Source organism: Conger conger, chromosome 4, assembly GCF_963514075.1.
Source record: "Conger conger chromosome 4, fConCon1.1, whole genome shotgun sequence".
NCBI lineage: Eukaryota > Metazoa > Chordata > Actinopteri > Anguilliformes > Congridae > Conger > Conger conger.
The window spans coordinates 27,050,983-27,078,198 of NC_083763.1; the positions used below are offsets into that span (position 1 = coordinate 27,050,983).

Here is a 27,216-nt window from a genome sequence, read left to right on the forward strand (position 1 = left end):
ATCACATGTTTTTAATCCAGCCATATATATATATGGACAGCACAGTGAGCACCCTGTGGTTATGGGTCATCATGACCGCTGTGAATGCAGTGTTTATGGTTTTAAAGGGACCTCTTCAGAGATGCACCATCAGTATGACTGATACCTTAAGTCAACAAGCCTTAAGTCAGTCTCCCATTGTTGGATGGTTTATTTTTTTTCAGCGCTAAAAATTATTGCTTTAAAAGAAGTTGACACAGTGGACACACATTAAAAACATGCAAGAAGACATGATGCCACAATAAATGTTTAAAAGGGGTCAATTGGTAACCACCGTCTTAGCTGTGAAGAACTAGGGAGGGACCTTTCCGTCCATCGAGTCTAGCAGTCACGTTTCTTACATTTTACATTTTTACTTGTTTCTTTTATCAGATTTATTATCAAAGTTTGACTGTCTGTGACATGTTTTCTGGAAGAAAAAAGTTTGAAACATTGACCCTCAAGACATCCAAATGTTTTTGGAAAAGCTCTGAGGAGATCATTCTCTTAATATGTTCGAGATCCAGTATGTAATTATCTGGTTAAGTCAAATCATTCCTTCTGCACCTGCACAGGGAAAGTCAAGGCCGCTCGAGTATAAATCGGTTTCATTTTCTCTAGACACTGTGTGAAATTGATATGAAAGTTTTCTGGTTAGAAATATTAAATGTTGAGGGGATACTGTTCAGGGCGGATTGTTCTATTTGTGAAATTCAGAAAAATTTGTCATATTGTACATTACACAGGGCTTGTCTAAGAAATATGTCCGGACTCATTATCGACCCTGTTTTTGTTCATATAAAGATGGAAATTCTTTTGAAAATGGAAATGTTTGTTCTCCAGTAAAAATGAATTTGGGATTTAGGAACATTTATGTGCACCTGTTGTAGGGTATTGTTGCACAAATGTACTAAAAGTACTAAATAAGTCATTTTTTTATATTCATCCATTTCATTTTGCAAAACAGTCCGGGAAGTTAGAAATGTGATCACTGTAAATGAGCCAGATGAGAAATACACTGTTGTACTTTAAGCTCCACTGCTTTTAATTATTGTGCTTTTGCTGTGCAGATTTCTAATGATTGCTGTCTTGTTCAGACACTAATTTATCATGAGCAATCTTTTTATGTTCTGAAACTGAATTTGCGTAATTTATAATGGTATATTAACTCTTCAGTGTTAAATTTGAATACATATTTGTCTTGTATCTAGTATTATTATTGTACTGCATGTTTTATTCACAGTTTTGCTAAGTGAGTGCCATTAGCATTTTGCATTTCCAGTCAACCAACTGTGTTGACAGACAGAGGAGCTAAACGGCTGCTTCTTCAGAACAGTGGGCGATCCCTGGCCCTTCATCTTAATAGAGCCAAGGGTGAACCTCCTCTCGTGACCGGCATCACTTTAGTGTGTACATTAAGCTAATCTCCAACACAGATGAAAAACATCACTGTAAAGATGCTCACGGTCTCAATGGCCCAAGACCGTCACCAGAACATGCTTTGAGAGGTTATATTGTGATCATAAACCAATTCTGACTTATTGCAGTGAAGAGTAGAGGGCAAATTTATGGGTGTATCTGGTGTCTGGAGACTTAACAGGGAAGCGGAAGTGACAGCTCTCTTCATGTGGACACCCAACAAACGATGTAATAAAAGACATTTGTTTTGTCAAGTAATGCAAATGGAAGAAACCATGTAAAATGGTTTACATTGCACTCCTGGAGATGGCAGGTCCCCCCCCCCCCCCCAGAGCAGTACTGTCCTTCATTGTGCTGGACTGTGTACTTCACTTTTACAATGACAGTGGTCGCAGGCTGAGGCTTGGAAATATGGTGCGGTGCTGTAAAGACGTGATGTCAGGAGCCGAGCTGAGAGGAAACAAGGCCTCCCTGTGGTCAGGGGCGAGCCTGTCCCTGCCACTTCCTCCTCTGGCCCTGTCACTTCCTCCTCTGGCCCTGTCACTTCCTCCTCTGGCCCTGTCACTTCCTCCTCTGGCCCTGTCACTTCCTCCTCTGGCCCCGTCACTTCCTCCTCTGGCCCTGTCACTTCCTCCTCTGGCCCTGTCACTTCCTCCTCTGGCCCTGTCACTTCCTCCTCTGGCCCTGTCACTTCCTCCTCTGGCCCCGTCACTTCCTCCTCTGGCCCTGTCACTTCCTCCTCTGGCCCTGTCACTTCCTCCTCTGGCCCTGTCACTTCCTCCTCTGGCCCTGTCACTTCCTCCTCTGGCCCTGTCCATTTCATTTATTCTTTCTCCCTCCCTTTCTCTGCATTCCCTCTCTCTCCCTCGCCCTGTTTCTCTGTTTCTGTGTGTAAAACTCATTGAAGTAGCCTGTTAGAGGACCTGTACCGGAGGATCTGAGAAGGCCATCAGTGGTGTGGGGGGCGGAAGAGCTCATTATGCTGATGTGTTTTCCCTGCACTGTCCACAGGAGGTGATGTAAGCGTGATTACACACTCCGCATGGGTAAAGCAAGGCCCAGCCCTGCATTCTCCATTCTCCATATTGCGGCTCCTTTTAACGGCACTCATCTGTGGTGGACAACTCGCAGTAGCGGGCAGAAACCGGTGCCGTGGTGAATTCAGAGACAGCGCTACACCCTGACAGTTAGGCCGTGTTAAATGTCACGGTGAGCCTGGTCTGTCAGGTTGCCCAACTGGAGCACAGTGCTGTCCTGTCCTGACATTTAAACCTCAGATCCACGATTGATATCTTCCCCATACAGAGGCATTAAAATAAAATGTAAAAACAAGTTATTCGAAATTTTCCAAATGTATGGAACAAGTGCTCTGCCGGGCCTGGTGGGTGACAAGCCGGTCAGGGGGGAGGGGAGTGTTTTGGGGAGGTGGTTCATGGCGGTGTAGGGGGGGTGAAGGGGGTGTGACAGTGGACGGCCGGGGCCCTGCTATAGGCTCTTACGAGGGTCTGGAGCCGTGATGGTTTTTCCACATCTCCCTCCCTTAACATCATCCTGTGTCCTTTAAATCTTTTTTAATATGACATGTTATTCAAATTTCCAGCTTGTAAATTAATGAGGGGACCAGATGCCTTGCAGCCGGACCTGGGGTTGAGTAGTCTGACCGGGTTATTGCAGATGACAGATACCACCCCTTCTGAGGGCCACTCCCAGTTCCCCTCCCTGCCCCCCCCCCCCCCCCCCCCCCCTCGCACACTGCTGTCTCTAGGCCTCTGAATGCCAACAGCATTATTTAGCTGACACTTTTATCAAGAGTGACTTGCAGTTGATTATGCTGAACAGGGGACAATCCTCACTGGAGCACTGTGGGTTTAAGGGCCTTTCTCAAGGGCTCAAGATCTTACCATGGCTATACCAGGGCTTGAACCACCAACCTTCCAGGTCCCAGTCATGTATCTTAGCCACTGGGGTCGTCCCTACGGCAGCGGCTATTTCGACAACCCTTGGTGAAGTAACGAGCGGTTCCCTGGCTCCAGTCCGATTTCATATCGCTTCTGTACTGTAGGTGAGCAGCCGGTTCAATCAACTTCGAGCCAAAAGTTCCCTTTTAGCCAATCGGGGCCAAGCGTCAAGCAAACACAGGCCAGAGATTTCATCGCTGTGCGGTGGGGGGTAATGCATTAGCGAACTCGCCCCTGGGAGCAAGTGTCGAGTACAGACGACAGGAAGACCCGTTTTCCCAGAGAGCGCGGGCGAAGTGATGTGCATTGTGGGCAGGAGGCTCCCCTGTGGTGTGGGGGTCCTTTGATGGAAACCGGGCCGAGGGGGTTCCTGGGGACCCCGTGCTGGGCCCGGGCCCCTGGCTCCACACGAAGCGGATCTGCCTTTAATCTCCCCCTCCCCTGTTTAAATACACCTCCGGGGACGGGCCGGGCTTATCTGATGCAGCTTCGCTGCGCCCTTTAACCGCCTCTCTCCCGCCCTTGCTCGATCAGTGCTTCCTCGTAGGGTTCCCCCTAATCTTGGAACCATCGGCCCTAGTCTGTTTCTCCTTAAATTGGATTAAGAAATCCATTCTTTTAAGCTCGGGAGTAAGCCTCTATGGAATTCATTATTACCAGTGTTTGTTTAAAGATCTTCATATGGCCCGGAGACACTTGGCGATGCCAGAATTCATCATTGCTTCAATCTGTGCCCCAGGCTGTTTTTTTTTTTCTTTCTTTAGCAGCATACTGCAGGAATTTGGTGTAAATGGGCAAATGTGCAAAAGTGAGTCATGTTATTTTACAACTGAACTCTGCTTTGATCTCGTCACAGCCTTTTGTTATCAGCCAAACAATGTATCCGTCACGAGGCCTTGACACCGCTGTTAGCGTAGCCTCTGACGTCACACCATGTGCCGTATCTGTGCAATTTAAAATGGGTGGTTTTATGTGGAAAAAGGCCGTAAAAAAGCTTGAATTGTTTCGGAGTGTTGCAGGAAAGGCGTAAATCTGCACGAGAGCTGCTCTCGTTTTTATTTTTATGTGATGGCAGAGTTCCTGAAACAACAGGAAAGACTGAAACAATATGAGGAAGTGGAGGCTGTGAAAGGACGTGGGTTATTACCTGCCCACTGTGGGATGGCGGGCCTGTCTCTTAGCACTGTGGACTGGGAAATCCTCAGAGAAAGAAAGGGGGTGACTCAGGGCACAGTGCTTGGTCCGGTCAGGGTCTCACAGCCCTAATCCATTTACCTATTCTCAGTTTGGGGAAAGAGAGTCCTGTCAGAGAAAAGTGCAGTCTGAGAGAAAGTGTGAGTGTGAGAGGTGGACGGAGAGCCGTGGTCTGTGTGTATGTGTGTGTGTGTGTGTGTGTGTGCGTGCATGTTTGTGGGCATGTTTTTGTGTGTGTGTGTTCGTGACTGATTGCGTATCTGTTTAATTCTGTGACCGTGTGTGTGCATAAGTGTGAGTATGTGTGCACGTGTGTGTGTGTGTGTGTGTGTATGTTTGTGTGTGGGAGAAAAACCCTCAATGGGCTCACTGCCTGGTTTCCTCTTCCTCCTCTTCCTCCCCAGGTCTGTACGAGCTGCTGGTCACTCTCCCCTCCCAGCTCCAGCCTCATCTGGGCAGCCCGGAGGACTGTGCCTTTCTGCAGGACATGTTCGGGGAGCAGAGCCTCCACTCACTGGTCAAGGTAAACCCTCTCCTCCTTCACTTCTCCCTCTCCTTCTCTCCCGTTTCTAATCTCCCCCTCCATCTCTCCGTCTCCCTCCCTGTCTCTTCTCTCCGTCTGCCCCTCTTGTCTTGTGTCCCTCTTGTCAGTTTCCCTTACGTTCTCTCTCCTCCCTCTCCTTCGCTCTACGTCTCTGTTTACCCTCCCCTCCGTCGCGCACAAGGGCTCTTTATCCCGGGGGCCGGGGCGGTGTCGGCAGGCCCCGTCAGAACGGACGGTTCCAGAAATATAGAGATGAGCACACTCGATCGCTTTATTTTCTGGCGTCCGCCGCTAATGAGCGAAACACATGGCGTCTGCCCTCAACCGGAGGAGCGGGGCGGGGGGAGAGAGGGGCAAGAGGCTCCTGGAAACGGCTCTTCCCGGCGTTACCGGTGCCAGGGTGGCGCGGCAGTAGCCGGGCGCTGCTTTAGCTGTGCTGCTTTAGTTGTTGTTGTAGCGGATCTCCTTATCAACCGGTCGCAGGCGCCAAATGCTATGAGGGTAAACTGTAAGCCATTTGGAAATAAGAGCTGCGTGTTAGTACACAACAGCTTGTGGATTCGATTCAAGTCATTCTTTTGAGGGGGGAGGGACACGAAATGCAAACCATTTCCCATTGTGCAAAAGATTTTCTTTATTAATTTACCTATACCGGGTCTGTTTTGTGCCAGTGCATGCATGTTAATGCTTCAAAATTATGGAATGGTTTAAAAAGCCTGAGACGAGACTTGCGGCTGGGACATGAGACGGCCAAATGCTTTTTATTTTATACTATTCTTTTTCTTCTTACTATCCTGTCCGTATTCGGCGTGCTTCGCACGGCTTTCAAAACACGATTCAAATTTTTTAGCTGTGTTGGCAAAAACATTTCATTTCAAATTCAAAATGACTTTGCAACTGCTTCTATACACCGTATCCAATGTCATGAGAAACGGCGTTGAAATGAAAAATAAATTACGCAGTGAACTGCATGGAGCGAGTGGAGTCGTTTAGACACAGCTTTGCGATACCGAATTTAAGTATTTTGACAGTACTAGTGTCGACACAGGGCCTTTCTCCCATTCCCCAAATGACAAATAAAATTACTTATATTTTAAAACTGGTGTTCTGTACTGTACATATCATACATGTTTCACTTGGTCTGCGTAGAGATTGATGTTTTCCCACAGGCTTTTGTCCTTTCCTGATCTGGAGTCCTCACAAAACAGGGCTTTTGTGTGTATGTGTAACCGCTTCTTATGCAAAACACATGCACACGCGTGAGCACAATAGCGCTGTTTCTCCCTCCGCCACATGGATTGTATGTGTTTTCTGTGGGACGCATGACCAAAGGTTAATGGGCCATCCTGTACTGGATGCTGGGGTGGGGGGTGGTAAGGGGAGGGTTGTCACTGGACCCCAAGACCACGCACAACCAGCTGAGGTAGGATGGGTGGGCGGTGGTGGTGGTGGTCGCTTCTGGAGTTGTTTCACAGTGTATGATCTGATGGCTTCTGCACCACTGACATTTATATATATTATATCTCCATCTATGACGTGCCCATATATGTATGCTTTACGCGACATAAATGATCATTTTGTTTCATTTGGTTCGTGAAGTAATTATTTATTAAACTAATTTCCGCTAGCTCGTCTATGGGGTTTTTCATTACTTTTGTTAGCATTAAGCCTATTGTTAGTAACAGCAATTACGCTACACATACATTGTCAGATTCCTGGATACACCTTGATAATGCCAGCTGAAGCTGCAGCTGCAGTGTACCATTTGCTGATAGGGTTGTTTTTATAAATGATATTATAAATTTCACTTTAAATTTTTACTTTTAGTTTTATAAATGGCTGCATCATACCATAAAACTGTGATATTTCTTTAAGGTATCACACGATAAAAGGTTATTGAAAATCTCACACCGTGACAACGCTAGTCGGGTCTGAGACCAGATGACAACAGGCGAACACAGCTTTCCGGAACAGTAGGAATGCCAGCTGTGGGTCTGAGAGAGAGAAGCCAGCATTATGCGCCAAAAGGGCCAGAGGAATCCGCTCTCCCCTCCTCGTCTTCTCCTAAAACACTACGAACGGCTTGGCAAGGGGAACATCCAATTAAATACTAAAGGTTAAAGCCCTCATAGATTGTTCACAGACGGGCATTTTTTTGGTTGTTAAACGGTATCAACTCCATTCCAGCATCTGTATCAGTGCCACTCTGGCTCGCATCTGGGTTGTGTCTTGCCGCAATCTATAAATATCTAAAGCAGTGTAGCGCAGCCAAGCTACCGTGGGGTAAAATACACCCCAGTAAAGAAGAGTGATCGGTAAACCGGCCTTGCCCAGAGGTGAGTGCATTCCTCTTCAGGGAAGACAAGATAATTTATTCCCGCTTCCTACTTGGCAAAATTACCGTCTGGAAAGTTGGGGGTTTGGCGACGATTAATGTTGCCCGCTGCAGGAGACTGAGGCAGGTAGACTGTGCCTACCTCACCTGACCGCTCGTGTTCATAATGCGGCTAATGTTACCCTGTTGCCACTGGCGATGGGCCTGGCACGAGCGCTGGGTTTGGGGGGCAGGGGTGCTTCGGTTTGGGTGGGAGTGCTGGGACCAGACCAGAGTATTCAAAACAAATACTCTTTTAACCCAGGTCCGGCTGGGACAAGGGTAAAGTAAAATATTAGCGTAATCTGACAGATTGAATGGAGACCCGCTCATATGGAAGCCATCAGCCCTTACCTTGGAAGCTGTAGAGCATCCTGCATCGGTGTGGGGGGTGGGGGGGTGTTTGTGGAGACCCCCGCCTCTGACCCGGCTCCTTTCGATTCTATCTCCTTTCACCACCTGTCACACAACCCAAAACACGCCCAGCCCCTTCAACCCCCCCATGCGTTCTCTGAATATCAGGTTGTGCCATCGAACGTTCCAGGGTGAAATGGACGTAATGGAGCGTAGCTGTTAAAAGCACACTTCCCTTTACCAAGTAACAGCAGACCGCTCAAACGCACTGCAAATTTCACGATGAAAGCTGACAGCCGATTGAATTGATACGGATACTTCCCCCCCGTCTTCCTCTCCAATTAAAGTATGAGTGTTTTAAAGTGGGCTTTTCGTATACATTCCTCATCTTGCGGGAGCGTCTGCCAACTTTGTGCTGGCTTTCCGAAAAGCGGTAGGAAATATAATACAGCGTTTAATTTTCACCTGTTTCAGGTGCTCGGCACCGAGACCAAGTTTCTGTCAACGCTGGTTTTGACTGCTGCAGTGGAACTAGCCTGAAATTCTACATCAGGGCAAGTTTGGGGGGGGGGGGGGGGGAGAACACACACAGACAAACATACACGCCCGGACCCACATAAATAATATTAAAAATGGGAAATAAAGCTATGACAAGGTCAGCTGTTGCTATCACAGACCCCTGTGTAAACTCCATGGATACAATGTCAGGTAAATTATATAACCCCAGCGATGTTAAATCAGCCCCTCAGGATTGGTCCCTTGGTCTTCTGGCAGCAAAATATGTACTGAATATTAATTGAATTTCAGTGTAATTCCCAGAATTCCACACAGTTACTAGGAAAGCAACTGGGAAAGAAAAACGGAAAAATTTATGACGAATGTAATGACTAATGTAAGTTCTATGTAGGTCATCATCGCTTAGTTATTGTTCAGTTTTTAGTTTTTTCTCTGGGGTGGGGGGTTGCTTGTTCTGTCAGGCTGGAGGGCAGACGGGGAGCAGTGTAAGGGCCAGGTCAGGAGTTCACAAGCTGGGCCAGGTGCTGTTTCTAACACCCCCGAACACCAGACACCTGCTTCCCAGGGCAGCCTCCAGTGTTCCCGTGTTTCCGCACGGAGGCTGGACCGGCGCCCGCGCCGAACCGCGGAGCAGAACCGCCGGTTCCTCCCCGCCTCGCCTCCCCCTCCCGGTGGCCCGGCCAAAGCTTATCCGGCACCTCGGGCGGCAGCCTGATCCATCCCCCGAGCTGCGTAAGGCGCGCACCGCGACCGGGCGGTAATGCGTTTCTCCGGTCGCCGGGAAAGACGACCCCACCTGAGGGAGCGCAGCCTCACCTCCTGCGGTTAGCGGGCTTAGCGCCTCCCCCGCAGGGGTCGCCGTGGACACGGCTGTTTATTGTTTCGCCGCGGCCGCGCTCCTTCCCGCCTCGTCCCTCCAGGACCCAGAGCAAACGGACCCGGGCTGCTTTTGGAAAAGGGCGGCCTGCGAACCCGCCGCCCTCGGCACGCAGCGGCCGAAAAAAGCCTTCCGTTACCCTCGCGGTCGCGCGTGTCTGTGCCGCTCTATAAATGTACGCGTGTACCTTCTGTGTGAGGCTTGTTCTCCGGCCTCCCACAATCCCTTCTGTGGCTTTTCTGAGAATTTATTTTCTTATCTTATTGAAAATGAGGAATGTTATTTACGGTTTGAGACTAATACTCCTGTCCGCGCGTTTTTATTTATTTGAATTTTTTCGATATGTTATTGCTTGTAGAGCTGCACTGTCTTCAGATGTGTATAAAAAAACTGTTCAGGGGAGAAGCGTGAATATCGGGGGACCGTACCTGGCGTGCACAAGCAAACACTTCTCAGTGGCCTTTCCAAGCGGAGAGACAAGGGGATGACGGACGAGGTATGTCTCTGTGCAAAGTCCTCTGTGACCTGAGATGGATTTCTGAGGGGACTGTGTAGAGACCAAAGGAAAATGCATCCTTAAATGGCACGGTGGTCCACTGAGTGAAGAATGGGGTCAGCAATGCGTGGACTGGCTGGGGTTCACAGCCTGTTGTGATTTGGACAAAATCATTTTCTCTTGCGTGCATGTGCTGTACCTGGTGGTTTGTGTCCAAACAGAAGACCAGACCAGGTCCCACGGCCTGCATTTGGTCCTGGTAGACAAAAAGGGAAACGTTACTGAAGATTGAAGCTGTGATTACAAGCCGAACTGTGATTACATTTTTTACAGCAAGTTAGTTACAGCAGGTTACTCGTATAATGATTGGTCAACGGCACAGTTTGTGGTGTAGGGCTGGCACGCACCTAGAGCAGCAGTGCACTTTGTCATCACCCCTGGACTCGGTGGTGATGTCGGAACCATGCAGTGATTCCTATCCGTCAGTGACACTGGTGCAAGGGCCACAAATTTCCACAAAAACAGGACTTGCCGAAAACAGTTTAAGGAGCAACCAAAGTCCCCCTCTGCTCATTTCTCATTTGGATAAAAGCAATAATGTGAAACATTTGAGTTCAGAGTTTCTTTTTTTCCAGTTTGTCTTCGTCAGTTTTAATGTTTCTTCTGGTGCGGTGCTCTCAAGTGGATTTCAAACGGTGAATTAAGAGTGTGGAGGGACCATGAAGCTCATACTTCAAAGAATTAAATTCTTCTTATTTTTGAAATTGTCCGACGTCATGTTAAAAAATTTAGATGACAGAATATGAGAAGAAAAGTAAACTTTGTGAAAGATCCAATTTTAAAAAATCTAATCCAACCAAGCTTAGTCAAAGCGCTAACCTGCATGAAACCTTAAGCAACCAACTGTTTCTTTCTTCTTTTTTTTTCTTTTTTTTTTGTTGGCAATTCCTGAATGACCCAAATCTTATTGGTTATCTTAACTTACTGAACTGACATCATCACAACGCATATTGTGTACTAGGCTTAAGGAGTTGAATCTCTGAATGACCTTTGACCCCTCCAAAGACCTTGTAGATGACAGGGTCCTTTTCACTCCCTGTAGTAATTGAGCCGTTCCCTGCAGTTTCATTTCGATATTTACTTTCATTTGCAATCAGCTGGCATTCAAATAATTTAGATCAGCCTTTCTAATAAATGCTAATAAATGGTTGTTAAATTTAATAAAATGGAATATGAAATATTTCAGTGGAAGAGAAGATGATACTGAAGGTGTTCGCTTGCTGTGTTGGGGTTATAGCTTATAACTGTTTTGGCACTGTACCATCTGCTCTATGTGTAAGTGTGTGAATGCGTGTGTGCAGTTCTTTTTGCCATGCTAAATCAACGCGCTCCTGCTCAGAAGTGTAAAGACAGGGCCCTGTCCACTCTTAACCCTCCATATCGAAATGGACCCTGACACGTCCGTCACTGGAACCTGGGGGCCTGCTCTCTCCATCCTCTCTGCAGACGGCTCCTAACTCACACTCATTTACACAGGGCACATTTACCAAGCATACTGTACCACAACTTTCCATGTTAATCCAGTAGAAACACAAGGAACCCCCCAAATTTCCCCCTCAGAAAGGGTTATCGTATTTGCGTATTTTCGGTATTGTAACCGGAAGCCCTTTCTCATCGACCACAGGCCGTCGGTCTTTGGGGAGAGTTTGTGTAGCACGGCAGGAAGGATAGGCACAGTGGCGCTTCGCTGCTGTTGATGGGAAAACGCCGGATGCAGTGCCTCGCAGCACCATGGCCGGCCTCTGTGGCAACATTATGCCTGGTTGCGTACTTTGGCCCTGCGAGTCGGAGGGGAAGGAGCTGGTGGTGGCGGTTGGTGGTGGTTTGTTTTGAAATACGGTCTTTTGCTCTGGTGTGTGTGCGCCCTGAGAGGCGGGCGTCTTGGCAGAGTTTGAAGGAGATCAGTGGACCTTGGGGAGCGCCCCCAGCTCTGCAGGAATGTTTGGCTCAAAACGCGGTCCCCTCTCTCTGTCTCTCAGTTATGACAGCCGTTCCCTCCTCTTCTCTCTTTCCGCTCTGTCCCTCTCACCTTCTCTCGCTCGCTCTCCTCTGTCGCTCTGTCCTCCTCTCCGTCTCCTCTGTCCCTCATTCCTTTTATATCTCTCTCCACTATCCTTTCTTCTCTCCTCTGTCGCTCTGTCCTTCTCTCTATCCCCCTGTCCCGTGCTCCTTCTCTCGATCTCTCATCTCCGTCCCTCCAGCCTTCTCTCATCTCCGCTGTCACTCTTCACTCTCTCTCCCTCCCTCCTCCTCTCTCAGTCTCACTCTCCCCGCTTAATGAGGTGTTCTGGATTAGCCATTCTAATCCAGGCTCTGGACACCGGATACGCTTTTCCGCAGAGGCAGATGGAAACGACACCAGAGGGTCAGACCGAGCTCTTGTCAGGACGTTAACCAGGGCTCCCGTGGCCCCCGCTCAGAAACCCAATCCCGCCCTCCGGGCTCGCCTCTGCCCCCTCTGCCAGACCCTTGGTGCTTTGGGAGGGATCCGGGGGGGTGTTTCTGCGCCCCTCTTACAGAAGCCTTCAGCAGGCTTCAGCCTCCATCATCTCCCACCACCCCAGTGTCAGGGGTCCCCGGAGAGGCACGAGGAGGGCCGTAAGCTGTCGACCAGGCAAAGGGGGCCGGCCGAAAACGGTGCAGGGGCGTGAGCTTCGCCCTCCAGATGCGGCAGCAGAGGACGACGGAGGCAGGGTCGGCCCCCTCCTGTCGAACGACAGCCGCGATGTGGCGCGCTCCATCACTCCCACTCACGGCGAAGGTCGGAAAACAAACAGCTCGTCTCGGATTCTTTTTTAATTGCTCTCCTAGCCTCCGCCATAAATTCAGACGGAACTGAGTAGTTGTGCATAATTACTTCCTAGCTCCGCGGACACCCTCATCCAAGGCAGCTTACATAACTTACATTTTTATGTATTATCCATTTGTGCAGCTGGATATTAAATGAGGCGGTTGAGGTTAGATTCAAACCTGTGCGCCGTTATCCAATTTTAGCGGCCATTTTGTGCTAAATTCCCGGCTGGATATGGGATCGTTATCCACTGGAAAAAGCTGAAGAGTGATGGATATGTACATTTTCCAAGTAATATTTTTTACAGTTGTATTTATTTTAGGCATACTGCTAGGGTATTTTGGATATCGCCAACTAACTGACAGTTCATGCGCTCCTGCTTTATAATGAGGTTGAGAGCGAGAGGAAGGGGCCCTTTGCTCTTCCTGAGAGAGCAGTCGTGATTTCCCATTCCTGAAGTAGATCTAAAGGAAGTGCTCGTTCCTCAAGCAGAAACTTCTCGAGGTGCAACGTGACGTCCCTTTTTAAAGACGAGTAGCTTTGTATATACGGATCCACCTCCTCTCAGTAATTTCTCTTTGATTTCAGTTGCATTCTTTAAACGTCGATCTCCGTTTTCCCGTATGTTACACGCGGGCTCCCAGCCTTCCAGCGAAGGGTGGTTTTTCCGCGACACGGCGGACGTGCTGCCAGCAGACCGCTCGCCAGGGGCTCGTGGAATGCTCGCTATGATATGTAAAGCACGGTAATGGCTTTTAAATGCAAGACTTCGGCAGATGGATGTATTCTTCGGTAGACGGAACAGTCTATTGGACCACTTCTCGAACTGTAAATATAAGCATTTAATCTCACGTTCGCTCAGACAAATTCCACAGTAACTAACCAGACCTGGGGTTGGAACTACCAAAGCAGATGTCTTTTTCTGGAACTGCAGCTCAGATATGGTGACATTTTACTGTAAAGAGTCTTTTTTCCCCCTTCCATTCGATGGTATTTTATTTGGCTTTGTGTATCCGTGTCTGTCCCCGTGCCTGTCGGACACAGTATCCGCGTTTCGCCACCAGAGGTCGAACTTGAGTCGAAGGGGTTGTGATGAGTCGTGAAGACGGTTGACTGAAGCCTTTGAGGGTCTGATGTGGTGAGGGGTATGCACTTTTAGACAAGGTATGAACCCTGGTGAGCTTCATCAGCTGTAGTGGGGAAACTTGGTCTCTCTCACTTCTATGGTGCTTCCAAAAGTGTGCTCTTTCCCCATCTCCATTTCTCTCTCTCTCTCACTCATTCTCTCTCCCTTTCTCCTTTCCCTCCCTCTCTTCCTCTCTCCTCCCTCAGCCCTGCACGAGGGTAAGCACAAGCCCCTTTTGATGAAGTGAGTGACTTGACCGTGCTCTGCAGGTTAACAGACTGACACAGTTAATGTTTTAGTGTTTTATAACGCAGAGCTGGGTCTCCTCTGCATGCAGATTTGAACTCCTGGGCCGCTCCTGCAGGCAACGTGTGTTTGACATTCGAAGACAGGTGTATGTAACACAATTTCTCTTGAACGAATCCATCTGTAGGTGCATGTGAAGTAACCTACTTTTTTCTTTGCGATCCAGTTTCTTCCCGTGAAGATCAATCCGGTCCCGCGATTTGCTCACAACTATTTGGGAAATTTGTCCAGCTCTCTAGGGCCCTGGGTTGTAGGCAATTGCAGAATCACAGACAGGAATCACAAAACTGACCTTTGTGCGGAACTGGAAATGTCAGTCATGAAATTGCATAGTTTTGAAACTAACTAGCATAGTTGCACCATTTTTTAAGATGTATTAGTGGTATGTAAAAGTATGTACAGTGGTCACGGCTGATTAAAAATATATATATATATATATATATATTCTAAGGAAATTAAAATGAGTCTCTACATCTCACAAGCCTTCTTAAATGCTGTCCACTGATATCCAGGGTGTTTGTTCAACAGTTAAAAATCCTGAGCGTTAGTCATTTGTTTATGCATGTATTTATAATACACACGTAAAGGTCAGCGGTGCTCGGTATGTCCTCCTCCATTTTGGGTTGTCAGTCAGCATCGCATTTTCCACTCTCCTCGTTTTTTTCCTCTTTGTCTCTCGGTGCCACTGGCACGTTCTTCTGTAGTCCTGTGTAATTTTATTTTCAGACCGCAGCAGTTAAATCGTCTGTGTGGCAGGTGACTCAGCCAGTCATTGTCCCTCCATTTTATCCTTCTGTTCCCCCATCATTCCTCACTGTTCCTAAGACTGTGTTATCAAGTTTCTACTTTCCATGTCTGCTATTTCACAGAACAGCATAATTTTTTACATAATTTGTCTAAAACAGGGCTTCCCAACCCTGCTCCTGGACATCTACCGTCCTGTACATTTTCATTACAACCTTAACCCAATTAGCTGCCCAACGAGTTCTCTAGCTTTTGAATGAGGTGTGCTTTATTGGGCTTGGAGTGAAACCCTACAGGTTGTTAGATTTCCAGGAACAGGGCTGGGCAGCCCTGGTCTAAAAGGTTTTGTCAGGAGAGTTCTTTTCTGAGAACTCCAGTGCTGTGCTTATGCCCCTGCCAATGTAATTTACCATGCAAAAACATTTAGTCAGTTATTATATACAATGGATTGCAATTTGCAGTCTCAGAAGTGCCATTAAATGCAATGTTTTATGAATGATGACATGCGGTGTTAAATACACCTCATACGTACTTTGGGAAGGCTTTAAAATTGTAGACCTTGAAAGTATGTCCACATCATTCTGCAAGTTCAGTAGTGCCAAAGAAGTCTTTATACGGGGGGTTGCGCTTGTTCATGACCTCTCAAAAAAGCAAGCACATCTGTCATTTTCTGGTGTTTCCAAAGTGCAAGAAACTTTTGCAATAAGATGTATTTTGCTTGGAGCCTTCATATTTTCCATCTCAACGGTGTACACCTCGGTGAAATGCTAATTTTGGTTGTGAACTGAGATGCTCTCATTAGTTCCAGTCAGTCTTCAGTCTGTATTTGTGCTACACTAAATAATAATTATGTTTATGTTGATTCTTTGTTCATGGGCAAAAGACTTTAATAATATTAGGACATTTCAGTTATTGCATTGGATGGTACTGCTTTTTTTATTTTTTGAAAAAACATTCAAAACAGCCAGAAATAACTCGGTGTGGTTCCGTTTTTTTCCAATAAAATTAAAGAATAATAGGTGTTGGAAAGAAACTTTGCACCGCTGTCATGATGAATTAAGACATGCATGCGTATTTGTACTCTACTGTTAATCCTATTGTAAGAGCACGCAACCACCTTCAAATGCAGTGTAAATTCATGTGCCGGATCCCTGGTTGGAAATTCATGACCGCGCTCTTTTACCTGACAGGCTAACGGACTTAAAGGTACGAGCCAATATTCCTAAAGCCTCTAAAATCCTAAAAATGGCAAAGTAGCATCCGCTGATCTCAACGGAATACTGAACTTTTATGAGGCACCACGCATCAAGTCTTGAAACCAACCTTTTGGAGTGCTAAGCTTCTTGCGATGCCAAGCTTCGTGCAATGCCAAAATGTTTTAATAAATCTATAGTATGGCAACCACATTGCCTTTCATTGCACTGTTTTAGAGGTTTCATATCTTGAGCCATGGGTGACGGCAGGGCTGTGCTGACAGGCAGTTAGGGGAAAATCCTGATTTCTGTATTCCAGAAGCTTCCATTTCTTCCTCGTGTGCTTTCCCCTGCTCATCTGCCTCTCCCTCCCCATGTCTGGACTTCTTGATGGCTCTTCATTCTCAGTCTAACCCCTCAAATTGATGCAAATACACTTTCATTGTGCACTTAGTGTAAACTTTTTTGGCTTGCTAGTACTGAATCGATTAAGAACATTGTAATTCCATAAATGTAAGGGATATGCAGGAGTGTGAATGAACTATCAGAGATAAACCCGTGTCTCTTGGAAGTTCCAGGAGTCTACAATATCAAAGCCCTGTCTCATGAGATATTTAACTGTTTAACAAGCTCTAAATGTCATCTCCCTTTCATTCTGTTTCTGGTTGTTCTTGGTTTGTTCTAAACTTTGTATTTTTATAGTATAGAATTATCGTGAATCTTAATGTAGTTTATAAGACATCACAGGAGTGTGGGCTAAGTCTTGGGTCTGGGTCTGAATCTTCAGTTCCCAGTTTCACCACTGTTTGGCCATCTCCGCTGCTCTGATGAGAGTATGCAGCTTGCTTTATGTAATTTAGGGGTGAAAATAGATATGTGTGCTGTGATTTCCCTCTCAGCCAGGCTATCCAATTCCCTCTAGCTTTCAGTGCTGTTGTGCGTGTGCTTGTGCGTACACGTGCACGTGTGTGTATGTGCATTTGCTTTCCATCTTGATGCAAGGACAATCACTCCTCTTGTCTCTCTTGGCAAGTGCAAAGCCTAGTACTGGACTGGGAGGCAGAGGGGTGAGTGAGTTTTTGGGTCTGTCTGTGTGTGTCTGTAGGAGTCTGGGGAATAGGGTAATAGGTTACCCTCAGAGCTGTTTTGGAGGGGCAGTGCTGAAGCCTGGCTGTGGTGTTTGTACAGCGCTCCTCTCCACCCCAGTGGACTGGCTGGTGCACCCACAGGACTGACCCGGGGTCTGTTCTCTCCTTTCAGATCCATGAGAGGCTGCAGAAGTATGAGGATCAGAGCCCCCCTCCAATCCTGGACAGTGCTGGGAATCTGGCCCACGAGGTAACCTCCTCTCCCCTCTTCTCTCTGTCCCCCACTCATGTGGAGTTAAATGAGCTTTCAGTGTGATGCTACCCCCTCCCCCTTCTCCACCTCTGAACCAGGCAAGATGGAGTCTTAAGGCTGATTTATGGTTCAGCGACAAAGTGTCGTACAACAAAAGTGTCTACAGACAGAATGTTTTCCGATGACATTCTGCATTTATAGTTCAGAGACAGTGCACTTTGTTACTATAGCAACTAACTTCTCCTTAAACCCATTCATTTTGCTGGCTAGCCATTTGTATTTAAACAATCATTCATAAAAAACAGGTTGCCTCGTAGTAAACTAGTATCCTCGTTATGGCAACCTTTTGTTGTGGTTTCAGTCAACCATTCACAACTGTGCAACACTTCTGACGGGCGTCTGCGACCTTACAAAAATCTGCAGGTACAGGACACCTGTCGGCGACGCTCAAAAGGGTCGGCTTGGTGTCAAAAGGGTCGGCTTGGCGTCAAAAGTGTCAAATTTGCATAAAGTTTTCTTCACAAACACGTCGCAGACAATTTGTTGCCAAAGCATATATTAGCCTTTACACCCCTGCATCACAAACTGATAATCCCCCACTCAAGAACTCACCGACCTCCCTGTTAAATCTTAGCGTCTACCGATCAGAAATACAGAAATACGCCAATGCAACGGTCGCACTGGTTACATCAGACGAACAACAGAGTCCAAAAATGCATTGCTGAAATAAAGATGGATGGCATCATGGGGAGGCTGACAGGACCAGACGAACGACAGATAAAACAAAAGTAATGGAGCACATCGTATAAATAAATCCGCAAAAGAGCTGTCGTGACTTTACCTGAGCTAGGCCGCCCGCTGTGATTTATCGACCCCCTTCCTCCCCGTCCGAACGGCAATCGCACACCGAGAAATAAATTATCTCAACCGTCAACCCTGACGGAACGGTTCGTTTCCCGATGTCAACATTTTTACCCCCCTCTTCCCCCTTTCCACCCGTGGAATTATGAAATAAGCCCCGAGAAGAGCCGTCTCTGTTTCTCCCGCCGACCGTTAAAACGCTACATGCGTCTGTATTGCCGACACACCTGTATAAACCGAGGGCTCATCTGGAAGACGGAACGGGAAAAAGCCGATGGCTTAATGACCTGTGGTTTTGTTTAAATCTCCGGGTCTGTTTATTGTAATCAAAGTGCTTCGGAGTATTTCTCTTCATTTAATGTTAAGCACGGCAATACATCATCTTAATTAGTCCTGAATCAGAAAGGAGAAGAGGGGGAGCGGTAGAGAAGGGGAAAGGGAGGGAGGGGGAGGATGACGTGGAGAAAAGGAAGAGCTGTGTACACGTTAACGTTTTGGCTTCCCCGGGCTGGCTGGCAGTGTGCTTTCCAGATAATTACTCAGGAAAGGCTTTTGGTTCTTTTTAGCTTGGATGAGAGGGACAGGGCTGGTGTCTGGAGATGCAGGTCTGACCAGCCTCTCTTCATACTGCCAGATCACTGTGGCCCGGCCTAGTCCCACCATGCATGCAGCTTCCACAGTGAGGTCATAGTGAGGTCATCAGGGTGGCACGCCACAACATTCAGTTCTCAAATGTGATGTCATGGGCCTGGAGCCCCACCACAATGAGGTCATCGGACCCAGAATCTCACCACACAGCCCTGCCGCAATACCGTCGGGGGAAAGTCACGTTGTGAAAAACTTGTCTCTCATACCCCATGTACACTTTTTTGTGTGTGATGTGCATTTAATTTATTGCGAAATGCGATACGTTTTGCATTTGATGACTGCAGCGTAAACGCAAGTAACCGGATGCTGATTGGATTTGTCCAAATCCAATTTAAATCGCATCTGGAGATAGTCTGGGTCAGATTCGCTGGTGTCTGATCTGAGTGTAAACGCTCCAGCATGCTTCTTCTCCTTTCGCTAGTGTTCAACTGACAAACGGCATCCCATAATGAGCAGACAGGACCCGACCCTGTTGTCGAGCCGCTGTCTGGTTGGATGGAACACTGAGTGCAACGAGGACAAATGCCATCTCTTGCTAAATGCTCAGAATTGGATATGTAGCACATGAAAATCAAGTGTAACCACATGCATGAGATATAGATATATATATGATATAGATCTGATTTGTCAACTGTGTACAGGGCCATGGAGTTCAGACAAGGTCCCTTGGGTTCCAGCGAGTTTCTAAGAAGAGAGTCCAGATCCACTTATATGGTTCTCTCTCTTCCATTTCCCCCTATGGGCAATGGCAAGTGCCCATTTTTGCAGTTCTCTGGGACTGTTGCCGTCCTCTGCTGTTTTTTCACTCCAGTGTTACACTGTTAAATTTGTACTTCCCTCATAAAAAGGTTTTTTATAATCTCACAGAGGGATTATCTGGTATCAGAGTAAAATTTTTTAATGTTTTTATCAAAGTAAAAAAGAAAAAAAAAGTAATAGCGTCCTGGTTTCAGCGACCAATTACTCAGAGCACTCGTATTTTTACGAAGTGTTCCTTTGCATCGGATTACCACTCGGGCTGAACTTGTGGAAGTCGGCTTTAATATCGAATGGTTGAGAGGGCTTCTTGCCGCAAATGCATTTGAGTTTAGAGTTTCAGTAATGCAGGTTTAATTTATGTTTGGTTGTAAAATATTGTCTGAATATAGAGCACTCACAGACCTTTTGCGCTTCTGTCCTCCCTCCACTGAAAGGCACTGCGATACACATCAGTGCACACTGTGAGCAGCAGCTAAGGAACCGGTCCCACTTAACAAAACCACCCTGCCCCTTGCACCAGCATCACTCAAAACGCCAGCTGGAACAGTGGCTCTGTCCGTTGTCATCACAACAATTATGTTTACTTGCTAATATTTCTGTGTTAATGGAGAGGCAATTGTAAAGAAACTCACTGAAAAAATATATCGGCGGAGGCAACTGAAGTTTATAACGTTGGTTGAGTTTGCAGTCCCCTAGCAACCACCTCACACTCAAGGTTTACATTACTACAGGCAATGAAGTGTGTGGTAAATGTGTGGTACATAAAGCGCGATACTTAGCTTGTCCTGTGGTACCACAATGAAGTCACTAGAATACCACAGGCACATTTCCAGGTACCACAGGAAGATTTTGTAAAGGCAGGTAGAGTAGGCTCAGTGCCTCCTCCCATTTCTCATTCTTAGGGATTCTTTCCAATCATCCCCATCTTCACATCAAATCTACACCACCTGCACCTATGCAGTGTGCACTGCAGATGCAGTGTGCATGCTCCAGTGAATTCCACACTGTAGGCCGCACAACGTACTTCACGAGAGCTCAGGCTGTCCGTCTGATGAGAACCTCCTACCCTGGTGAGAGGAAACGCATTGTGCCACCACCACTGCCATTTACAGAAGGCCTACAGAAATGAACTGCACATGACCCAGAATTGAACCCAAGTGAAGCCAAGGCTATGGGGCTCATGGCGAGTGTATTTACAGACGGAGCTGTTTGGGAGGGGGTGAGTAGGCTCTCTGGGTATTCATATACAGATACAGTTACTGTGTGGGCCCTGCACAGACGGCCTCTGCAAGACGACCACAGTGAAGACCAGGCAGTTGACCCCACCGTTCCCCAGTGTTGGGATCTGCGCTCTCCCACAAATGCGTCACCCCAGTCGTGATGGCCTTTCACTCTGCTCCTGTGACATTTCTCGGAGCAAGAAATCGCACACCGTAATGCAGTCTCAAGTGTTATTGGAACAGACATCTGTAATTTAAATTGAGCAGCCTTCTACTGATTTATGCCTTAAATAAAGTAATTGGTTTGGAGGCCTGCTGGAAAAGCAAACTAAGCTCTGAATGTGCATTATTCAGAGTTAGGGGGCCGTAGATTAGCTGAGCAAACACGCGAAGCCACACTGCTGAGGGTGTGCGTTTCAGGAGAGGCGCATTGAAGGAGATTGCACGTCTGGCGAGAGCGGAAAGCGCGATTTTATCGAGGTGCCGTGAGTTGCGTGCGCCTCCTTGTCGGAAACAGCCTTGTTTTTTCCTAACCAGCCTCCCCGCCCCACATTTTGAAACAAGGGCCTTTACAGAAGACAATAAATGGGTGGAACATTACGGCCGTCTCCAGGTAATCGTTGCAAGGTTGACGAGGCTGACTTGCAAGTGACTTTATTTGCTCAAGGTGACCGACAGCCGTTTAACTCATAGCACTACTAGCGCTAAAAATATGTTGTATTTTCCATACAGTCATCGTTTAGCCGCCATTCCGCCTATCGGCACGCTAACCTCACAATCCTCTGGGTCTTGGCTTGGGCTGGCAGCAGTGGCCTCTTGTATTTGATGGAGTGGTTGGGGAACGATGGGATGTGTGCAAACTGGAGCAATCATCATTCAGTTAAGAGCCTATTCGACCTATAAGTAGAAACGTCTTCAGAACAGAAGTGTGTGCTTCCTTGAGGGAGGTGCTCTATACAGGGGGGACTGGGAGATTTGGGGTAGGGAGAGGAGGAGGGTGGTAGTTGAATGGGATGACAGCCTCCCAACCACAGCTGAGCTTTTCAGTAACCTTCCCCACCCCAACCCTCCCCCCCAGCTCTCTCACCTCACCCAGAGGTCATTAGTCACCCCCACATCCTCCCCGCACATCAGCACTTTATCCATCACCATTACGCTCCACAGCGCTCACTGAGGGCAGGGCCGGGCTCCGCTGCTCTCGCACTGCAGCCTCGCTCTGGCTGAGCGGACCCAGACAGCCTCTGTCAGCAGGGGGTGAAGTGAGTGTGGTGTGTGTGTGTGTGTGTGTGTGTGTGTACATGGTTCTGTGTTCCCACCCTGGCTGACTCCCCCCCCCCCCCCCCCACCACTCACCCACCCGCAGGACAGCTCTGAGAGGCCATGTGAATTCTCACCAGCGCTCGCTGGAGAAGCGTTCTACTGGCCCCACACTGCGTAGGACCCTTTCTGGTCCCGTTCCCGCACAGTCGCCTCTTTGTCTGCGCACAGGTCGCTCTCCACCAGGTCACCATAAATCAAGCCAGGGACTCATCCCCCCCGCCATTCTGTCCTGCTTAGGCCCGCGGCCCATCAGTCTAGAGAGCCCGAGAGCAGGGACAAGCCCTGATTGATGGCCTGTTTTTCCTCACAGACCGTCACGATGGCTTCTGTTTGAAAACGGCGCATAACCAAGACTGCTGTGTTGTGACGGTGTGTGGAGGGGCAAAGCTGGTGCTCATTGTCTCTCTTTCTCTCTCTCTGTCTTTCTCTCCCTCACAATCCCACCTACCTCTTCAGGTGACGCAGGAGCTCCAGAACAAGGAGGTCAGTGCTGAGATAGGAGAACTTCTCAAACTGCTGGAGAAACCCCACGTCAAGGTGAGGAAGCAGCCTGCAACCACTCACACAGACTGCTTCAGTCATTTACATTTTACATTTTAGTCATGTGGCAGTTAACCTCAGAGTGTGACACACACACACACACGCTATGAAACCCACTCTCTTTCACACCATCGCATTTCCCTGGGGTTCGTTTATTGATGGCTCATCAGAAATTGTGATATGTTGTATTCTTTAGTTTGGCTTTTCAGTTATTCCCTCTGGGGCTGTCCTCCTCTTCACCACCGTTCCACATGTCAGGCTGGGGGAAACTAAAGAGTTGTGCCTGAACTGGAGACTCAGAGAACATGTTCTGAGGCATGTCACAATAAGCCGCGCTCTGCCAAAACGCACTCAATCGGAGTATCTTGTTGCATGGCATATGCCATTTCTCGGGGGAAGAAGATAAGATGAGTCGCATCAAACTGCACTGCATTTGGCAGAGAGGATAAGAGGAAATTAGTCAAATCGATTTTAAGTAGGAGATGGAACTAGTTCTTATTTTTAGTTGTTAAATTTATCCTTCTCTTCTCCTGATTTAAATGTTGTCGATTTCTTCTTCAAGAGACCGTTTTAGGAGCAGCAAAAACTCAGCCCAAACGTTACTGTACATGCCCCATCTGCCTTCCCATGTGACTGGTTGTTACCACAAAAGCCTTAGATTTAGGTTTTGGGAGAAGGCTGGAGGCTCTGGAAAAACATCACTGATGGCCCCGGACCTCTCTGAGGGCACCTGACACCAGAACGCGACTGTGTAAATCAGCCCTGAGCAAAACGCAAGCAGATGGCCGCCGTGAATGGCTGCTCTGTGTGATAGTAACTGTATCACTCCCAATTAGTGCTGAAATGATCCGCTCGTTTCAGGGACATAAATCAAGGCTTAAGCATTTTCCTCCCCCTTTTATGATTTGCACATGAAAAAACAAATTTTGTCCATATTAAGCTCTTTAGAAAGACTAATATTGACAGTGATGAAAGTGCCCATTATGGCAGCTGGCTGTTCCTTGAAGGCACAGACGTTGTAGGCCTCTGTCCAACATCACTTACCACATTGACGGTGTCTTCAGAGTGTAAGAATGGGGGTTATGGTGCATTTTTTTTGTACAAGAAGAAGCGGGTAAAAAAATTATTTTTGGAATTATGGACTGCTGTTGTTGAGATGTCGATGCCAAGAATGTGTTCTCGGTTTATTTTGTCAAGCTTGGCCAATCTGTTTTTCTAGGATCAAATTTTTCATAATGAAAATAAACACGTGTTTCAAGTAGGACCGTAGACCTCGTACAGTCAGATTGTTGGCTGTTGCCCGCCCCTGAACAAGTAGCACGACCGTTCCGAGAGCTTAATTTGTTATGCGGAAATTAGCTCACAATTTGATTAAAGGGCCAGCCCACTGCCTTCTAGACGTAACAGGCTCAGTTAACTTGTCAACCTTCAAAAAAGGAAAAGGGAGGGAGAGAGAGAAAGGGGGGAAAAGCAGTTGCGAACGCGTGCGTTGGTAGCCACGAGCCAGGCCTCGGCCATGTGCTACCTATTAACATCTCGGAATCGTTATTACCTTTCATTGCTTGTGATCTCGAGTTTTTACTAGCCATTACTGGCTGCACTTTTATTAGCCGCCAGGGGAACAAGGCAAACCTGGGGGTAGTGGGTGAACAGCAGACATTGACGATAAGACGCTGAAAGGTTAGGATATTGGTCTTGATTGATATGAGCTGGGGGAAAGAGAAAATGGAGAGGTTAACGGGGTGAAGGTCGTTGAGAGCGGAGCTTCCAGGACATGAAAGCCGCCGCCCGGCGGGTTTATGCCCGGCCCAGGGGGCCGAGCTGTTGAAAGGTGCGATTGGTGGCTCGGAGGAAGCCTAATTCAGCTTAAATATGCGAGCCGGGGCGGTGGGTAACACGGCCGCACCGCCGGGGGCGGTGGGGTGGGGGGTCTGTTCCGGCCAACTCGCGTGTGTTCCTCTCCGCCACAGGAAACGCCACAGCTCGGTACCTCTCGGTATTCTCATTCCGCCGATGTTTTCAGAAAAATACGCTTCACCGCTGGATTCCGTGCCACTTAACACTTTTTCTACCAGGAAAGAAATGGGGGAACAGGGTGAAAAAAAGACAGAAAGAAAGAAAAACAGAAACGAAATGTGGGGCGGAATCCGTGAAGCTTCTGAAAATATTTATGCTCTAAGGTTTTGTTCGGCGGGCGGAACGTATCTTGGCCCTGTGGGGGCTTTTCCCCCCTCCTCGCAGTGGTTGGAACCGGTCTGTTTGGGAAGGGAGAGGAGATGGTGGCTATGGCCTTGGAGTGACTCACAGGCAGATACTGATAAAGATGAATGGGAGATGGGTGTTTACTCCTGCTCCTGGTTCTGTAGACTCCCGGTGGAGTTTGGGCATGCCGCACCAGTTGTTTCTCTCCTGTCCCATCTGTTCTCTCTTAGTAACATCTTGAACGCAGTATTGCAGCGTGCTCCCAAGTAATAAAACGGCCTGCTTTGTTTTCTTTTATTTTTTCCCCCCTCAGTTCTTTGGTGCAAGTGCCTGAAATAGTTTTTTCTTTTTTAAAATCATATAAAAATGTTTCTCAAGTGCCCCGCGTTACGAGTTGTTAAAAAGTTTGCAAAAATACAATGTTGAACGCGACCATTTTCGTGCACAATCAGCCTTTTGTTGTGGAGTGTGAATGTTTCTGAGTGAATTTCAGTGCTTTTTGCTAACGTGAAAGATCCTGTGCAGATGTCTTTTAATGGGGCTCATTCGGGCCTCTGTGGATGTTCTTGCATTTATAAATAGCCCGAGCGACCGCCTGTAATCACTGCGAAACAGGCTAAAACATGAAACATTAACTCTTTTCAGAGACTTGCATACAGGCGCATCAATTGCTAATCACTTTAATGGCAACAGTTTAGACGTTGCTAATTTGCTGTTCGGCTCCGCGTGGCTTGGACACTTATGAAAGACTCGGCTTGTGTGTTTAACATCTTGGAAGAAATGTCCCTGGGATCACATTGTGACCTAAGCCTGGATAGGCCTTCCAGAAAAACAGTGCTGGTACTGAATGTCCTTATATATTTACTCATGTATTTTGTTTTGCCTTGCCCTCTCCCCCCGCAGGGTCTGTTGTCTGTCCACGACACTGTGGCTCAGAAGAGTTACGAACCCGAGCTCCCGCCGCTGCCGGACGACATAGACGACGACGAGGACTCGGTGAAGATCATCCGGCTGGTGAAGAACAAGGAGCCTCTGGTGAGTGGGAGCAGCTTTCGGGCGCGTTTGGCTGCTGGCACCTGTCGAGACCGGGGGCCTGCCTTCCCTTCATTTCACCTGGTCGAGTGACGTAGGAGGCCACTCCCTTTGGACCTGGTCTCGAGCACCGGAGCGTTCCACTCTGGTTTGTGCATGCTGAGAGGGGACGTTGGTTCAGGTCATCCCTTTATCAGAAGCACATCCCTGCAGTGAGAGGAGAGGTGGGAGCCCGGCCTGGTCAAAGGGGCTGTTCACAGTTTACAGGAGCTTAGAGGTGAAATACCCATGTGTTCTTAGGGAAGCATAACACCTGTGGCACAGAGCTGTATCTGTCTATCTCTCTTTCTCTCTCTCTCTCATTCTCTCTCCCTCTCCGTCTTCTCACAGCATGGCCTCTGTCTGGCGTGCCTCAAGTCCATTTTTTCCCTCCTGTCTGACCGTACTGGTCTTCGCTCCTATCTCATGTTCTCGCTGGCCTTGCCAGGAATAACAACAACAAAAACATCTTGGCCCGTCCACCTGATTTTTTTCCCCTCTCTCTCTTTCATTCTTTTTCCGCCTCATCCTCTTTTCCTGGGCGGCCACTCTTTACATGCCGTGCATTCCACCGGCCCTGCTGGCAAACAGGCGCCTGTCTGTGGTCAGCTGGGGCTCACCCTCTCTCTCCCTCTGTCTCCTTCTCTCTTTCTTCCTCTCTCTCTCACTATATCCCTCTTTCCATCTCTTCCCCCTCCCTCTCAATCATATGCTCTTTCTTCCTCTATCCTGTTTCCCTCACTGCTTCCTCTATTCACTACAGATGGTCCGAGCACCAGAGGTGACCCCAGTGTCTGCCCTGCCCTTCCTTTCATTCTCTCCTCACCCAGCATACCCTGAAACCCATCACAGGCCCAATCACAGGGCTCCGTTAGCACACAAGGAACACACCTAATTTTTTTAAAAGCACATGCCACCCTTTCCTCCTGGGACGATTCCCTCTTCTCTGGAAGTCTCTGGACTTCCTGGCTCTTCAGAGACCTTTCAGTGTTCAGCAGCTCTGCTTTCACATTGCGGTTTTCCAAAGGCCCATATTCAGCCGTCTGCCAGACGCCCCACCTCTCCTGACCACACTTTTGGAGATCAGGAACACCTATGTAATTCTCGGTTTCGGCCTTGGTACATGTGGAAGTCGCTCGCCGTTTTTTCTTCAGTCGGCCAGAAAAGTTGCTGTAATATCACATCTTGTAAAGCCATCATGTGATAGACAGCTCGGGCAGTCTTAATTGTTGGGTTGCACGTTCTCACGGAACACTCAGTGTCCCTGCAGCACAAGATTGTTCT

At 47.8% G+C, this 27,216-nt stretch overlaps 1 protein-coding gene across 2 annotated transcripts in view; it reads left to right on the forward strand.

Moving 5' to 3' along the window:
• Nucleotides 1-27,216, forward strand: part of mpp7a (MAGUK p55 scaffold protein 7a) — a 131,371-nt gene that overhangs the window by 51,856 nt on the left and 52,299 nt on the right. For both annotated transcript variants that reach the window (XM_061238293.1, XM_061238294.1), the window contains 4 exons: nucleotides 4,994-5,112; nucleotides 17,231-17,308; nucleotides 22,576-22,656; nucleotides 25,765-25,896. In XM_061238293.1, the coding sequence (XP_061094277.1) occupies nucleotides 4,994-5,112; nucleotides 17,231-17,308; nucleotides 22,576-22,656; nucleotides 25,765-25,896 (410 nt within the window). The remainder of the gene's footprint in view (nucleotides 1-4,993; nucleotides 5,113-17,230; nucleotides 17,309-22,575; nucleotides 22,657-25,764; nucleotides 25,897-27,216) is intronic.